This window comes from Tricharina praecox, assembly GCF_024521635.1.
Source record: "Tricharina praecox strain CBS 144465 chromosome Unknown BZA05scaffold_11, whole genome shotgun sequence".
Lineage (NCBI taxonomy): Eukaryota > Fungi > Ascomycota > Pezizomycetes > Pezizales > Pyronemataceae > Tricharina > Tricharina praecox.
Window position 1 is genome coordinate 248,514 of NW_026250413.1, and position 16,576 is coordinate 265,089.

Consider the following 16,576-nt stretch of genomic DNA (forward strand, 5'->3'; position numbering starts at 1 on the left):
AGTGGGGTGGAACCGGATGTTTGTACATCCATGATCTGATAAGGTAGAATGTCGGGACAGAGTGATCTCGTATGTATGTAGCCATTACGGCAGCAGCCATTCGTCTTCCCCGTCTTCCCGCACCTACATATCTGAGCTGTTGCATCGGATGCATCGGAGGGGCTACCGGCAAAAGAGCCACCAGCAGAAGAATCACCAGCAAATAGAAAAAAAAGTTATGCGCCAAACCCGGATTGAACGGGTGACCTTCAGATTACCCCGGATATTGGATAGGACCGAATTACTTCAGTCTGACGCTCTCCCAACTGAGCTATTAGCGCGCTTGATGTCCCACCTTCGCTCGCGTCGTACTCTGAAGCAACTTGCGAGTGATACCGCTCTGTCCCAGCAAAATCCACCATTTCATTGCTAGTATGATGCTATGTGTAGAGTAGGTATCTGATCGCGGTAACTACAAAAATCCAAAAACCCGCAATCTCTACATCGCATCTCGGGGCATCCTGGCACCTTGCACCGCCAGCAAATCTGCCATGGAGTTTCCATCGTTGTGGCCAGTATGACCCTTCACCCACTCGAACCTAGTCGAGCTCCCGTACTGCGACTCCCTTTGACGGATCTTGTCGACAATGGCCTCGACCAGATCGCGATTCTCAACCGGGCGCCCCACACTCGTGATCCAATCATTCCTAATCCAGGCGTGATGCCACACCGTCACGCATTTGATCGAGTACTGCGAGTCGGTGTAGATGTGAACGTCGCGATGCCCGGGCGCAACATTGAGCGCGCGGAGGATCGCGGTCAGTTCGGCGCGCTGGTTCGTTTGGCGGGGGCCGGCGAGGGGCTCGGAAATGTTTCTGAAGGAGGCTGTTAGAGTTGAAGGAGTGGGTATTCGCAAGTGGAGTTACCGATCATCCTGCTCACCGAACCACACTCCGATACCGGCCATGGACCCGGATTGCCCGTTGTTAAGAGCGCTGCCGTCGGTGTAGATTTTGAGGACCGCGCTACTCTTTGGCCGGGCGCGCTTCCTATCCACCACAGGCACGTCTTCCGGTGACGACGACGAGCTAAGATCTAGATCGTCGAGATGAGGTCGCTTCTTGGACGCGGGGAGGCCATCGCGTCGGGCATCGAAGATGGTCGGTTTGGACGTCAGGATTGCAAGATCATCGTCTTCGTCATCGTCGTCGTCGTCATCATCGTCGTCATCGTCATCGTCCGGTTCTTCGTCCGGCGGCTGGTGAGGTGGTGAGGGTGGTGATGCTAGCTGTGCCCGCGATTGGGGCTCTAGTGGTTTGGCGACTGTGGGGCCGCAGTTCACGAACGCCTCTGCCTCCTCTCTCGTCGCAAATGCTCTGCGCCGTCCGTCAGTCTTCCGCCCTCATCCGGCAAAGACGAGCAAACATGGGAAACACCTACTTGACCTTCGGCTTCGTCACGCCCTTGACCTGCTTCTCCGCCGAGCTCCAATCGGTATAAACGCCCGGGACCTTTCCACTCCTCACACCATAAAACTTGGCCGTATACGAGCTCGAATTGGGATCAAGAGAAGGGTCCTTCCCGGTGATGAACAGAGCTGCATCTTCGGCGGTGGGGAACGACTTGACTATTCACAACTCCCACGATCGTTCAGCACGCCGCGTTCCCTCCAACCACACGTGATGACGACGGATGGGAGATGTACGGACACTTTGCGCCCTTGAAGCCGCGGATCTGGTTCATGCAATCATTCCAGCTGGTGTAGATACCGGGGTGGTGGCCGGCCTGCACGGCATAGAACTTCGTCTCGCCCAGCCGTTTTCTTTTTGTTCCTGCACTCGCCGACATGCAGCCGGATCGTGGTGGAGTATGCGATGTTTGCGGGGGGAGGTGGAGGCGCGCAAGTGCAGCGTTGACCCGGGCGAGCTTTGAATCGGCCCACGAGATGGACGCGGGCGGGGGAGGGGAACGGGGAAAACGCGTAAACCGCGGGCAGCTCAAGGAAGCGTCAGCACCAACTCTACTACGTCCGCGGAATAGAGTTACTCTGCGGAGCGAAAGAATATACGGAATTCGAGATCTCATGCCATGCGAAGAGTGAAGCGAAAAAAAGGCCGACTCACGCGTGGGTCGTGCGGGGGAGGGAAGGATGGGTGCTGGCTTACTTACTATGGGGACTCTAGCAGCAGACTTTTTTTTTTTCGAGCGAGATGACGTACAGGAAGGACGCGCTTCTGTTTATACTTCTGTTTCGAGTGGTTTAGATGGAGGAGTGACCGATTATTTTCCGTATCAAACGCCAGAGGCCGATTGATTGATTGATATCTCAGAGCCTGGACCAGGTCTCATTAGCTCCCGTACACACATGGACATGTGGAGCAATCAACAATATCCAGGGCGGAGGCCACGGCAGAGCAGAGAGAGAAGGCGGGAGATCATACCAGCCAGCAAGTATTCGACCTCGACAAGCGGGATGAACAGCGAAGCGACGAGGAAAAGAAGAAAGTAAAGCAAGGTGAGTGATGGAGGATGTAGGGTGGCAGATTGTTGGTGTCAGCGGGGGGGAGGTGGAGGAGCCGGGGGGTGGGGGGTTAGGAGAGGAGAGGGAGGGGGGGCTTTGTATCGTGGATTCGTGGGGCCGAGAACGAGGAGAGGAGGAATCACAACAAACGCCACAGAGACGCAGCAACAACGAAACTACGAAGGAGCGGGAGGAGGACACAAGAGAAAAGCAGAAGCAGAACTTCTTAACCGCAAGGGATAAATATGGGAAGGAGCGAGGAAGTTGGAGAAGAAGAGGGGGGGTGTCCACTGTGTTGAATGGGGGGGTGTTGAGAGGGGGGGGGTTGTGCAAGGTCACCCACCCTCCCAGAACGCCCCCCCCCCCCCCCCCCCAAAGAGAGCTACAGCTACTCTACATCCGTCTCCCACTCCCCGCACACCCCCCCTTCCCTTTCCTTCCCTTCTTCCCCATAAGCCTACGGTCTGGAGCGGAGTGTGAGTGTGAAGGGGAGGGGGGGTGTGTGGTGGGTAAGAAGACAGGAGAAGATATGCTGCTGAAGAGGAGGAGGAGGAGGAGGAGGAGGAGGAGGAGGAGGAGGAGGAGGAGGAGGGGGAGGAGAGAGGAGTGGACACCACTCAGACGACCCCCCCCACCAGGGCCACACCAGGGCCACTAACCATACTCGTAGTTGCACCCCCCCTTCCTTCGTCGAAACACACCACTAAGCAACTTGCAAGAGCGGTTTCTGCTGCATCCCCCATCCCCCCCAACGTCGATCTGTCGCAGCAGTTGCGATCCCTTAAACTTCAACCCCCCCCCTCCCCTCCCCCTCCCACCGCGGCAAAAAGGAGAAGGCAAAGGTAGAAGAAAAGTCGACGAGTCGACGAGCCTGCTCTGTCTGGAGTCTGGTGTAACTAATGGTGTATGCTGGATGGTGTATGGTGGGGGCTTGTCAATGGCAACGACTCGACTCAGCGTACCTACCTAACCTCTTGGTGGGTTAACTACTGTGGGTATGGAGAATAGAGTGGAGCACAGGAGAGTAGAGTACAGGACAGTGGAGTGCAGTGGAGTACAGAGTGGAGTAAAGCACAGCACAGTACAGTAAGAAGAGTACAAGCTGCCGCCGCTGCTGCTGCTACGCTTCCCGGCTCTCTCTCTGGCTCTCTACCCACGCGTGGGGAAGACGTGTGGAGCAGGAGCAGGAAACGACGAGTGATGGATTGGCCTCAGGGCCTGGGGTACCATACCGTAGTGAGTGAGCACTGAGCACTGAGTGACTGAGCACCATGCGGATTCCAAGCTTCCAGCCCCTACATAGAGCACGGTACATCCATACATCATACGGTACTCGACCGTCAACCCCACAGGCAGGCCTCGTCCTTTCACGCCACGCCGCACTCTGCTACCACCTACTGGTACTCCAGTTCGTCGGCCCAGTCAGCCAAGCAACTTGTTCTTACCTCAGCCAGCCAGCCAGCCAGCCAGCCAGTCATCCAGAATATCGATTCAACGCGAAGCCAATCCACCGAATCCCTCGAATCCACCGAATCCACCGAATCCACCGAATCCCTTGAATCCACCGAATCCATCGAACTCTACTCTGAATTCTAGAGGAGGAGGGGGGGTGGAGGGCACCCACTCACCCATCCAAGCATCGACCACTCCGCGCGTTGTACCTATGGGGGTCTGCACGCGATCGCGGATACTCCGCTTCCTTCTCCTCGCCCTCCTCTTCATCTTCCTCGCCCAGATGACCGAGCTCAACATTCAACAGCCCAACAGCCTAACAGCCGGTTCCGCACCCAAGTACATTCATAAGTATAAACCCACAGCATAACCCCACAGGTGAAAATCACAGTGACCGGTAAAGTACATAAAAGTTTCCAGCACGAAAGTTCACAGCACGCAAGTTCAAAGCTCACAGCACGAAAGCTCAAAGTTCGCAGTTCAAAGCTTCTCTGTGTTAAAAGGTAACCCTGATATTACACTATTTGCATCATCAACCATATCTCAACCAACACAACCATATCCCCACCATATTTCATCCCCATCCACCCATCCCATCACCGCACGGCGCACGCACGCGCAAGTATTTAGATGTGTACAAAATGTATCCCCCGCCCCCGCCCCCGTCCCGCCCTGCCCCTCGTGAGAGGGAGAGAAAAAAATATAATCACCCCAAAGCATCCATGAGATTATCCGGCCACCGTCCACCGCAGAGTAAGTATCGTACGACGAGTCGAAGACGACGAAGGGGCACACAAAAAAAAGAATAAGAAGAAAGGAAGAAAAAAAAAGGGATCCCCAAAACGCCCGGTTCGTCCGAGAAAAACGCGAGCAAAAAAAAGAGAAAGAAAAAGAAAAAAGAAAGGGAAAGGGAGAGGAAAGGAAACGAAAAAGCCAAATGCATGCATGCTCCGCATATGTCCAATGCGGAAACCAAAACCAAACCATCCAAACGAAACGAAACGAAAAACCCCTCCCAAAAAAAGCAAAACCTAGTACATCCAAAACATGCGTGGCCACCCCCCGCCCCAACATATGACTGCTGCTCCCGGTATCCCTCCCTCCTCCGCATCCCCCAGTTCAAAAATCAAACATTAACCATTTCCACCCGGAGAGCCGGTACCGGCACATTACTGTTCCTGCTACTGCCACCTCCGCTCCCCCTGTCCGCAACCGGTCGCACGCCAAAGTCGTCGTCGGCGTCGGTGTCGTCGACATCCTCGGTCCGGATCATGAAGCGGTTCGCCTCCAGCTGCAAACGCCTCAGCGCCGCCTCCTCGCCGTCGTGTAGCTGATCGCTGCGCCTCCGCTGCGGGAGTTCGAGTGCTGGGAACGGGCCATCGTGGCGTTGAATCTGCGACGAAAGCTGATCCCAGCTGTTGTGCAGGCTCCGTCGGCGCGCGGCGTTATTGTTTCCTCCGTTCAGAGTCGGCTGGCCAACCGAGCCTGCATCTTGCCGAGGCGCACGCCATTGGCTGTCGATCCCGGGTGCCATCGAGTGACGTCGTTGTGGCTGGGCGATCGGCGCTGTCTCACTTGAATCCCCGCATTCCTCCTCCATGATGATCTGACTCGTCACTGTCCTGCGGAAACTCCGACCTTTCGCCTCCTTCCAAGTCCGCCGGCCGTGGCTCGGGCGCCCACTCCCACCATCCACCGGCGATCCACTGTCGCTGCTACCACTGCCGCCAACGTAGCTGTTGCGCTGCGGGCTCAGCGTAGATGTCTTGGGGTACAGGTAGAATCCATATCCTGCGGGATCAGCTCCCAAGATGGATTCGTGCTCCATCTTCTCCTGTTCCGTGTAAGAAGTCGGCTTCTCGATATCCGCGCGCCCCTTCTCGGTCGCCCTCCTCCTCAATGTGCGTGCTCTCGACGGGACGCCTGCGGACGAAGGTTTCGAGTAGGGCTTCGTGGGCATCGGGGGCATTGCCCCCTCGTCACTGTCCTCCGACATCCCGGAGAGGTCGGGACTCGATTGGTATCCCCGCGAAAGCAACCGGCCCAATGAATTCCTCCGCTTCGGCATGAAACTATTGCGCCGGTCGTGCAGGATCGGTGATGCCGGCGGCGACGGAAGCGGGTACAGCGAGAGTGGTGGTCCCGCTGACTGCATGTTGGACAGTGGTGACGGGTGCTTCCGGTAGTTCTCGGGGACCGTCCAGCTCGGTTTCTTCGCTGGCTGGGGACGGCGAGGGGGCGCGGCGGCGGCGGCGGCGCACTCGCCGAGACTGGTGGTGGAAGCACCCGCACCGAGACTGCTCGTAGAAGCACCCAAGGCCGAATCGAGACCCTTCATCACCACCGACGGCGAGGAGGTCGAGGGTGTAGTAGCGGCCGTGGAAGCGTCCGAAGTGAACTCGAGCGAGGATGCCGACGAGGACGAGGACGAAGGCAGGCTCGAAGCCGCAGGTAGGGACATTGTCGACAGGCGATCGGGATTCCCATAGGGAGACGACGGTTTGTCGGTTTGTGTTTGGGGGAGGGAGTCGAAGGACAATGTGGTCTGGATATTGTCCTTCTCGGGGTAGCCGCGCTGTTGCGGCACGGCGGGGGCGGACTTTGAGCTCCGGAAGATGGAGAATATAGACCGCATGCTGCTCTTCTTCTTGATAGGGTCCGCAGCCTCTCGTGGGTATTCCTCGACGCTCGGCATGGTTTCCGATAGTGTAGGGTAGACAGGCAAGACGAAAGCCGGTTGGGGAACAATCCTCTTTCTTTCCTTCCGTGTTACTGGGGGAGGAGGTAGGGGGGGCTCTGGGGAAGATGTAGGTAGTCCGGGTGTGGTGGGGGATGTTGATGGGTATTAACGGGGGGTAACGGGGTATCGTATATAACTTGTAACGACGAGCGAGCGAGATCAATGAGACGAACGAGCGAACGAGTGGACGGTACGGTACGGGCACAGCTACCGGGATCGGGATGCGAACGAGTGATGTGGGGGGCACAGCTTTCCGACGTTCCTTCGTGCGAGACAAAGCTAGAGTAGCTGGCGCCTGTAGATGGTGTTGAGTTGATTCAGTAGTATCTGCTGTCCGCAACCATGATGTGGGTTCCGGGTAGCGATTGCAGTATGTAGATGGCGGCGGAGGAGGAGGAGGGTACGGTATTATGTGGGGCTAGGAGTGAGATGGGAAGGGACAGGGAAAGACGGGAGGCGGAGGAGTATGAGAGGTGGAAGGAAGGGGAGCAGGAGAAGACGAATGGGCCACAGGAGAAGACGGAAGGGCTACTCTACAGGAGGAGACGAGTGGTCTACAGGTAACAGGAGAGCAGACGAATGGGCTCCAGGAGAAAACAAAAATATAAGGTATGTCTGCCGCCGAGGAGGGATAGCGAACCCGCTGCTGGTCGCTTGCTTGGGTTGCTTGCTTGCCTGGGATGCTCTGCCGTCGTTGCAAAAGAAACAAGACCGCGCGCGCCGCTACGGGATCTTGCGTAGTAGGCTGTAGTTAGTAGTTAGTGGTGATAGTAGTAGTAGCAGTAGCGCAATGACCATGTCAGCCAGCACTGGCTGCCTGCCCTCCAAGGATTTTTCCTTCATCCTTCCTTTCCTTTCCTTGAAGCGTGCAGGTGAGACACCACCATCACATCACATCAATAATCCCTACAAAGGACCTTTCCGGCCAGCCAGCAATCGACGACGACGTCGCCTCTCTCTCTTCCTCCAGTAAGAGAAAAAATAAATGCAAGATTTGCATGTTCGACCCACCGGGACTTTCTTACAGAGACCGGGGGGGTCGCTGGTCCTAATTAAAAACGTGCGGCGGTTGAAGATGTTTGAATTCGACGGGCTACAAAGGGGGGCGGAAGGACAAGGTTGGAGGATGGACAGCCGGAGAGTGATCAGTGGCAATGCTGTAACTACGAATAGTACCGTACGGTACCTACTTGGAGCACTGTAGGTATCTACTCTACATACATGAAGGAACGGGGGAAACGAAACACTGCGCCTGCGTTCGTCGTGCCGACTTGCTGCTTGCTGCTGGATCGCGGAGGGCGAAGGGCGGAGGGCTTAGAAACGGGCGGCAAGGGAGGGAGGGAGTGCAGATTGCCGACAGAGTGCAGAGTGCAAGCAGGAGGAGCCTAGAGGAGTTTCCAATGGATTCTGCAGAGTGTCGGTCGAACGATCTCGGCGTTCTCGTGGTTGCTTCAATGCTTAAAGAAGTTACCTGTGATGTGTTGTGCTTGCTGGTGGAGGAACACAACACAACACAACTCAACAAGCACAACACAGCATAACACGGGCCGTCCGTGGTTCCATCCATTCACCGTGCTACTGTATGTGCTAGTACTATATCCGAGACCCCATCGCTCATCGCTCACCATTCACCATCATTACCACTGCCACTGCCATTGCAACCACTAACACTACTGCAACCGCAAACACCACTGCCACAGCAATTGCCACAGCCACTGCCACTGCCACAGCAATCACCACCACAATCACCACCACCACCTCCACCACCCGCGCCAGCCAGCCCGTTATCGTGTCCCGCACGTTGTTGCTGGAGCTGAAGCAGTTATGTTCCACATCTCCGTTCGTCCCCCATAACCCCATAACCCCATAAACCGTACGCGCGATGTGCTCATTGCAGTACCAACAACAACACACCGTCCCGCCGGTTGGCCACCCACCACCACCCACCAACGGAAATCTCTCCCTTCAACCCAGACTGCGGAATCCGTCGCCGCGCGATCGCACGCCGGCCCCTCCCCTACCTACCTATCTCATCATCCTCATCCAATGCGAATTCATGTCATAATGAAGATCTGGATCGGTGCGATGACGCTACCCACCTGCTCCCGACTCGGAGGTGGGTGTAGATCGATAGATAGATAGAATCCTAGACAGATAGGTGGGATGCAGTGGCAGCGTCATTTCGCCCAGACGCCGTCGCATCGCTGGAGATAGAGTACTCTAGTAAGAAGTAGTGGGTACTTGGTTAGTTAGGCACTGGTACATACTGCGCTCCGTGAGATAGATAAGGAACGTTCATGATTCGATGGATGTGATGGAGTGTGTGTGTGTGCGGTGGGTGGGTGATGGGTGGCTGGGGGGACCTGCCTTCCGTAGCTATTACCGTAGCTACATACCGGTGCTCGAGAGTGGAGTGGAACTGCGGGACCTGGAACTGGAACTGGAACTGGAACTGGACAGAACACGCGCGGAGAAAATTGGAAAAAGCTCGAAGGGAAAAGAAAAAAAGCCCCGCCAACAGCGATTGACTTTTGACTTTTGACTTTTCGGTCGCGCGTCGGAGCTCGATAAGAGAGGAGGTGGAGGAGGAAGCTTCGTTGCAGGTGGTTCAACTCGCCCTCAGGTATCTGCTACTTCTAGTGCTGGTAGATGTCGTACTTTCACGCAGCTCATACACGACTCTAGCATACACGTGCATCCGTGCCCAAAGATAGGTGGCCGAGTATGAACGTTGGGACCTGGATGGAACTTGGAACTTGGAACTTGGAACTTGGAACTTGGAAGATGTATCTACACTACTGCTAGTCTTACTTGGTATCTCGAGTACCGTGGTTAGTTGATGTCTGTGGACTCTAGCGAAGGGCTTAGGGAAAGAAAGCTCGAAGAAAGAAAAAAAGAGTCGAGCGCTAAATTAAGCCTGACAGACGTCGGACGGTCGGACGAACCGAAGTTCGAACTGGGAGCCTGGAGCCTGGAGCCTGGGAGCTGATCCAGCGAAACGTTGCGGACTCGCAGCTTCCTCTTGCGACTCGCGATATGGGAACCACGTCAAGGCGGCGGCGGCGAGTGGGAGATATGTATATAGAGTAGAGTAGGTACGTGCCGCAATCGCCACCCCCACAAACAACGAAAACGACGAAAACGCTGACATGACATGACGGGCGGAAGCCTGAAGGAATGGGAATGTACCCCCACGAATCGCACATCACACATCACACATCTCCCGTGCAGCCGTGCGATGTAAGTACGGTATGTGCAATGTGCTATGCGAAATGTGCACTGCCTGCCAAAAATACATATTCTACTCTATTTTACTCTATTATATACCCCACCCCCACCCCATCCTTCACCCGTCTCCACCGTAATCTATGGGAGCCTGGGAGGCAAACTTCAATAGATATCATACATACCTCCATACCTCCATACCTATGGCTATAAGTAGTAAGTTCCTATGAGGTAGGTACCATACATACCTTCTACCGGTATCCCCCATGAATCCATGATGACAACCGCCCGCGATCCAAGTTCAAAGCAGCCCAGCTGCCCAACATTCATTCTCTCCTGCTCCCTCACTCTCTTCCACCCTCTTCCACTCTCACTCTTCCCGGTGATGTGATACAATGCAATGCAATGCGTTCGTGGGTGTGGGTATCTATGTCCCATATTACCTCCGTCGCAAATCTCCATTGCCGCAGTGCAGTGCATGCAGCGTCTGAAGAGAGGATCCGAAATCACATCCGAAATCACCAGAATCGCACTGACTGAAAGCACTAACTGCACAACTGCGCGGGCAGCGGACAACGGACAACGGTTTCCTCTTGTGTAAAAAGTCGTCGTACTCTACTCTACCCGTCCGTCCGTTTTCGTCGCTCGGGAATATCGAGAGAAAGAGAGAACACACACACCTTACGCACCGGCTGATGTGCTGTGCTGTGTTGTGCGTGATGAGACATTGAGACATTGAGACATTGAGACATGAGGCCTTCCACCCCCCGCCAATGAATGGATGGATGAATGAAAGGAAGGAAGGAAGTGGATGAAGTGGATCCGGATTCCAGATTCCAGATGGCGATTTGGATCAAGTCAATCAATCAATCATGGCTCGATGTCTCAGACGCGGCAGCAGCAGCAGTAGTATCATAGCAGCCGCAGTAGCAGCAGCAAATTCGGGTCCGTATGTGCGTACATAATTGCCCTAACATCAAGGCGTCCCGTATGTATTGTACTCATATGTAGGCTGTATGTAGAGAGAGTAGGTCCTCGGAAAAATCGGAAAATCGGTAAATCGGTACTGACTGCCAAAACGGACCGGCCGGCCTGGTAGGTACTCTTCTCGACCTGGCGAGCGAGCGGGCGAAAAGGCGAAAAGGCGAAGGCACTGCCCGCCGTATGTAGATACCGGTATCTAGCCTCAACTTGTCGATCCTGATTCCTGATTCCTTCCCGTCCAAACATCACAGCACGGTGTATGTAGTGTACGCACGCACTAACTACATCTTTACGCGCCCCGTTATCTATCTGCCTACCGTATCTACATACCAGTACCTACAGGCTACAGCACTGGTAACAGCGTCCGAGACCTTCCCACAGACGCCCAAACGAATGTAGCTCCCTCGCAACAGCTCTTACCCAGAATCCAGATACCCGGCGCAATCGTCCGGATCTTCGCGTTCGGCCCGCTGCCCAATCCAGTCCACTCAATCGTCGGCCCTGTTTCAGTTGTTCAAGCCGCGCAATTTCCGAGCCTTCCGAGACTTCCGAGACCTTCGTTCCGGCCGACTGACTGGAGTTGATCTGCGATTTCCCACCCTGGCGAGACGAGGCGAGTGCGGGTTTATGCTTCAATCGGCGTCCCCCCATAGTACTTGGTAGGTACATGGTACCTACAGTCGCAAGTGCAAACCACAATGTTTCAACCCTTCCTGAGCGAACGAGCGAGATTCAGTGCGTGAGCTTCCCGTCCCCTGCCCAGTTGACGCCAGCAGCTCTGAATATTGAAATGCCGCGCGCCCGTCCACCCGTCCGCCCACCGGCACGCACGCTTAAGCATGTGGAAGTGAACCCCAGTCCGCCCTGTAGAGAAATGAAAGGGTTTATCTCTTTTACCTACTATGTAGCTGGCCGGGGATGAAAAAAAAGAAAAAAGAAAAAAGCACATGTATGATACTCATGCAATCTGGGGCGGAAAGGGACGGAAACGTGAAAGGGACAGAAACTTGAAAGGGACGGAACAGGACGGAGGGCTGGTCGATTGAGAACGAAGGGGGAGGTGTATTTATTGGACATGTTCCTCCTATGACACCTATCTCTGATACATCTCGAACTGGAACACTTCAGGCTTCGGACTCTCCAACTACCTATGGACCTATGGTAGAGTACCTACTCGATGAACCACTGACTGGATTTTCCATTGACTGATTTTCCATCGGCGGCGGACATTGTGTGTTTTTCCGTGATTGGAGTGTGAAAATCAATTCGCAACCCCCCCCCCCCCCCCTATCTGGCTATCTACCTGGTATCTGTCTATCTATCACTCGCCCACTCGCCCACTCGCCCTCCTACCGAGCCCCAAATCTCCTGCCGGGCCCTTCAGGTTAGAGTACCGGTAGGTAATTGGTTAGTTAACGCGATTCGGTGCTGCTAGACGAGACGAGACCGCGTCCTCCCTCCCTCGCTCCCTCTGTCTTTCCCTCCGTCTCTCCGTCTCTTCTATCTCTCGGTTACGACGCGCGCTCGCGGGTTCGAAAATTATTTTACTGCTTTACTTCTTGCTTTTTCAGCTGGTGTTTTCTTTCAGCTGGTGGGTGCGCGATTGCGGGTGCAGCTAGCAACTCAATTACTAGCTCAATACGCACGGACTACGCTGGTAAGGTGGTAGTGGATTGATCCGGCCGGTGCTAGGTGGACGTCGGACTCGGACGCGAGGATGGAAAGTCTAATTTGGGGACGGTGACTTCTGGATGGTTGGATGGATGGATGGATGGAAGATAATTGATCCGGCCGGTGCGGTGCGGTGGAATCTGGATGCGAGGACTGGAATTTTCTACTGGATGGATGGATGGATGGCTATCCTCGTCCTTTCGCACCCCCCCCACTCCCAGGCGCGTTCAGTTGCCCGCAGCAGCTACGGTCTAGACGGGACACATCATCCCTCCCCACCGCCCCGCATGCAGTCGTGATGGTTATCTCGATGTAAAATATTTAACTTTTAGATACGCGGCCTCACTACTACAGCCTACCTACCACATAGCCTGCTCGTAACTCTGCCTCATCCCCTCCACCGTCATGTCCTCTGCGACCGGGTCCGCACCCAACGGCTGCGGATCCTTCAATGCCACCGGCTCCTGCAGCTCCTCGGGCTCGCCCCCCCCACCGAACGGCTTCAGCTCCTCCAATGCCACCGGCTCCTGCAGCACCTCAGGCTCGCGACCCCCACCGAACGGCTTCAGCTCCTCCAATGCCACCGGCTCCTGCAGCACCTCAGGCTCGCGACCCCCACCCACCGCCTCCACCGCCGTCGCACCTCCCTCCAAACCACCCAGCGCGCCATAGAACCTCCCGAACGCCTTTCCCAGATCGCCCGCGCCCTCCGTCGCGCCTCCAGCCAGCCCATTAGCCCAAGCGCTGACGGGGCCCTCGCGGAGCCTCTTCACGCCGCCCGCCAGCGCCCTCATCTGCCTGACCGAGCTCTCGACGTCGGCCTCGTCCGCCTCCAGATCCAGCACCCTGCCGAGCACCCTGCGCACGCCGCCCTGCGCGTCCAGCAGCGCCCTATCGACAGCTCTCGCGCGCCAGCGCAGCGCGCTCACGAGGCCCGCATAGTTCCGGCGCAGCGTGGATTCCCACGCCGCCGAGGAGATCGCGGGGACGCCCTGCGGTGGAGAGGAGGTGCGCCCGCTCTGCTGCAGGAGGTAGCCGCCGAACCGCCTTAGCAGCCGCGTGCACGCCGCCAGGTGGAAGTTCACCTCGGTGATGGTCGCGCATAGGTCATGCTGCGAAGAGCCGGCGAGGAGGAGCAGCGGCGGGAGGAGCGTGTTGCTGCTGTTTTGGAAGGTGGCGGTCGAGACGAGGTGGCTGTGTGTGCGTGTGAGCAGCGTGTGGATCGTGTGATGACGGGAGTCGGACCAGGCGGGGCAGGTGGGGTCGAGTAGGCAGGCGAGGGGTGTGGGAAGGTGCACTTCGGGGAGTGGGAGTTCGAGTGATGATATCGGCGCTGGTACCCCGCCGAGGACGCCGGCGCGCCAGCCAAAGTATATGGCAAGTAGGATGGAGGCGAATAGGACGACGGTGGAGGTGAGGAGTCCGTATACAGCTCGGAGCACCCGACGCTCCTGGTGGATGGGGTAATACATCTGACGAAGACGTTCGCTCCGCCTTACTCCGTCGCGACTGGGCGGCCGCCATAGGAGCTTACTGCACTTCGGTACCTGGTCCCAGTCGTTCGTGAAGTCTATGGGGCTATGCGGATCCGGCGTCTGTAGATAGTACGAATCGTCCCCTTCCGAGGTGGACTCGTTGGCTTCGGTGAGCGGCGTGGATTCCCGCATGCGCCAGCGACGTCGGTGCCCCGGAAGACTACAGGCGCGCTGTTGCCGTGGCGAGGCGGAGGGGGAGATGAGGGAGCCAACGAGCCGCCGCAGGGTGGTCGGCGTGTAGAATTGCTCGGGGTCGGGTGTCTCCCGTCTTGGTGTGCTGGGTGCCACCAACGGTGACGCCGCTTCGGGGTGCACCCGTATGGATATGGACAATACATCCGTTCCCTCCGCTTCCTCGTCCTCTACCGTCGGCAGAGTCTCCGCGGCCGGGTGCGATCCCGCGTGTGAATACCACGCCGCGCTGATGGTAGGATTCTTCACTTCCGATATCGTTTCGGGCACCAGGTTGGCGGGGAGACTTAGGCGGCCCAAGCGGCATCGCTCCGCAGGGTGGATCGTGTCGGGCTCGGATGCCATCTTTTGTGGGATGATTTTGTGGAAGACTGGACGACGAAGTGAGTCCCGTTGCAAGTAGTATATGTACATAGGCTGGGGGGAATTTTCTTGTCGGCCGCCAGGTATATGGATGACGAGCTGGCTTTGTTTCGATGTTCCATCGATCGTTTCTTTGTCTCGCCCGCGCCCGCGACTGCGTCTCCGTGGAAATGGAGGCAGATATACCCATACGCACCCGCTACGGAATCCAAATCAAAACGCCTTTCGCCAATCCCAAACGCCGTGCTCTCTCCGCCTATTTGCCTCCAGTGCCCTCAATAATCTTCCCCACCTCCTCCATCAGCTCCGGAAAGCTAACCTCCATCTGCGCAGCGAGCACATCCCTGAACCTCTTGAATGCCCTCCTCTTCCCATTCATGAACTGATTCTGCTTGACCACCAATTCGACAAACTCCCGTGTATAAATATCCGGATTTCTGCCGTCCTCGACGTACTGTATAACCTCCCGCGGCAGCGCTGCAGTCGCGGGGACACTTGTCGCCGTGCTGTCCAGGCGTTGGAATTGGTCGACGAGCTCTTTACTAAGGGAGCGTCAGTGGGAATAGAGAATATAGCGGAGGCGGTGGGGGGGGACGGACATTGTGGTGGCGATGATTTCGTTTGATTCTGCGCCGCCCTCGTGGCTGTGCACGCGCACTTGGAGCTCGTAGAGGGTTTGGATTATTCGGTGCATGTCGCCTACATACTGGGTTTAGCTAGGGACGTTTCTGCGAACGAACGGACGGAATCCATACGCTCGACACCGGCGAGCGGCCCGGCGCTGGGTGTTGGTGGGGCCATGGTCGTGATCGTGGTCGTGAGTGGTGGGAATGTGGGAAGACGTGAGCGTGTCGCGAGAAGGTGGGAGCTTCAGGTGGAGACAAGGGTTCGCCGCGGGCTTGGCAGGTACATGCGCCCCTTGAGGGAACAACAGGCGCTGAACCGCTGGTCGCTGTCTCAATTCTACCTCAACTTTTCCAAGAGCGCAATCATCTACAATACCAAAGATGCAAAAACGATGTTTCCATGACCCATCTACACGGACGGTACTCTAACCACGGCGATATCATAACCCCAGTCCTGGTTAGGGTATTTTGTTTGAATAGTGCAAAGCTGTCACACTAAAACATCCAGCAACATGGCGCAGCGGAAGCGCGCCGGGCTCATAACCCGGAGGTCCCTCGATCGAAACGAGGTGTTGCTACGACGATTCGGCCCCTAAGTCCTTGCGTGGGGGCGTTCCTTTTTGTTTTTGTTTCTGTTTGGCGATGGGTGACGGATAGGGGAGCAGGCGGAGACCAGTGAGAGCAATTTCTTCAGCGTCAGCCGAGATGTCTGGCTACTGATGCATGGTCTATTATATTCTGTCGATCCTAAATATTTGTACATACGTGGGCACTCCTTCCCGTACATACAGGCTGCCGACAACGATTCTCCACAAACGCTTGGTGGAGGCATATCTACATATCCACAGACTCTGGTCCAAGTCCAATCTACTGAATTCACTCTCACAGAAATGGGTATCATATTCTCTCTCTCAAATGCTCATCTAGGAATGCTAATACAAGTACAGGGCTCATTACGACAACTCCCGTGTGGTCTACACCTTGGTGCGTTTAACGCTGGGAGTTGTGGCATCTATGGCCATCCTCTTTCCGGAGAGGCTCGCCGTAGTCGTAGAGCGAGTACCGGCAACGGCCTTGCCCTTCGCCTTGCTGGAGGTAATGGGACCGGTGGCGTTGCTGGTGGTGGAGGCAGAGGCGGCTTTGTCCTGAGAGATCTTTCCCCCAATATGTCCCTGGGAGCTCAGACTTCTTCAGACAGGCTCGGCTTTCGGTCAGAGTCAGAGTTAGAGTCAGAGATAAGTACTCAGAGATATGTAGGTACTCTGCTGGCATTCTGCTCTGCTCCCGC

At 56.1% G+C, this 16,576-nt stretch overlaps 4 protein-coding genes and 2 non-coding genes across 6 annotated transcripts; 1 reads left to right on the forward strand and 5 right to left on the reverse strand.

The window, feature by feature from the left end:
• Nucleotides 1-218: 218 nt before the first annotated feature.
• On the reverse strand, nt 219-320 carry BZA05DRAFT_t166. Its single transcript has one exon. It is a non-coding gene; the product is annotated as a tRNA-Phe (tRNA).
• Nucleotides 321-4,606: 4,286 nt separating this feature from the next.
• Nucleotides 4,607-4,993, reverse strand: BZA05DRAFT_35919 (uncharacterized protein). Its single transcript, XM_051481464.1, has one exon. The coding sequence runs from the start codon at nt 4,906-4,908 to the stop codon at nt 4,681-4,683; it is 228 nt and encodes a 75-aa protein (XP_051339618.1). The 5' UTR covers nt 4,909-4,993; the 3' UTR covers nt 4,607-4,680.
• BZA05DRAFT_396917 (uncharacterized protein) lies at nt 4,619-6,205 on the reverse strand. The gene has a single exon (XM_051483571.1). It carries the CDS (start codon nt 6,105-6,107, stop codon nt 5,079-5,081), a length of 1,029 nt encoding a protein of 342 aa, XP_051339619.1. The 5' UTR covers nt 6,108-6,205; the 3' UTR covers nt 4,619-5,078.
• A 6,726-nt stretch (nt 6,206-12,931) lies between these two features.
• BZA05DRAFT_444684 (uncharacterized protein) lies at nt 12,932-14,644 on the reverse strand (the record flags this gene model as incomplete). Its single annotated transcript, XM_051486929.1, has 1 exon — nt 12,932-14,644. One exon carries the CDS (start codon nt 14,642-14,644, stop codon nt 12,932-12,934), a length of 1,713 nt encoding a protein of 570 aa, XP_051339620.1.
• Nucleotides 14,645-14,918: 274 nt separating this feature from the next.
• On the reverse strand, nt 14,919-15,463 carry BZA05DRAFT_444685 (mediator complex, subunit Med10; the record flags this gene model as incomplete). Its single annotated transcript, XM_051486930.1, has 3 exons — nt 14,919-15,204; nt 15,262-15,361; nt 15,418-15,463. 3 exons carry the CDS (start codon nt 15,461-15,463, stop codon nt 14,919-14,921), a joined length of 432 nt encoding a protein of 143 aa, XP_051339621.1.
• A 331-nt stretch (nt 15,464-15,794) lies between these two features.
• Nucleotides 15,795-15,866, forward strand: BZA05DRAFT_t164. Its single transcript has one exon. It is a non-coding gene; the product is annotated as a tRNA-Met (tRNA).
• Nucleotides 15,867-16,576: the final 710 nt, after the last annotated feature.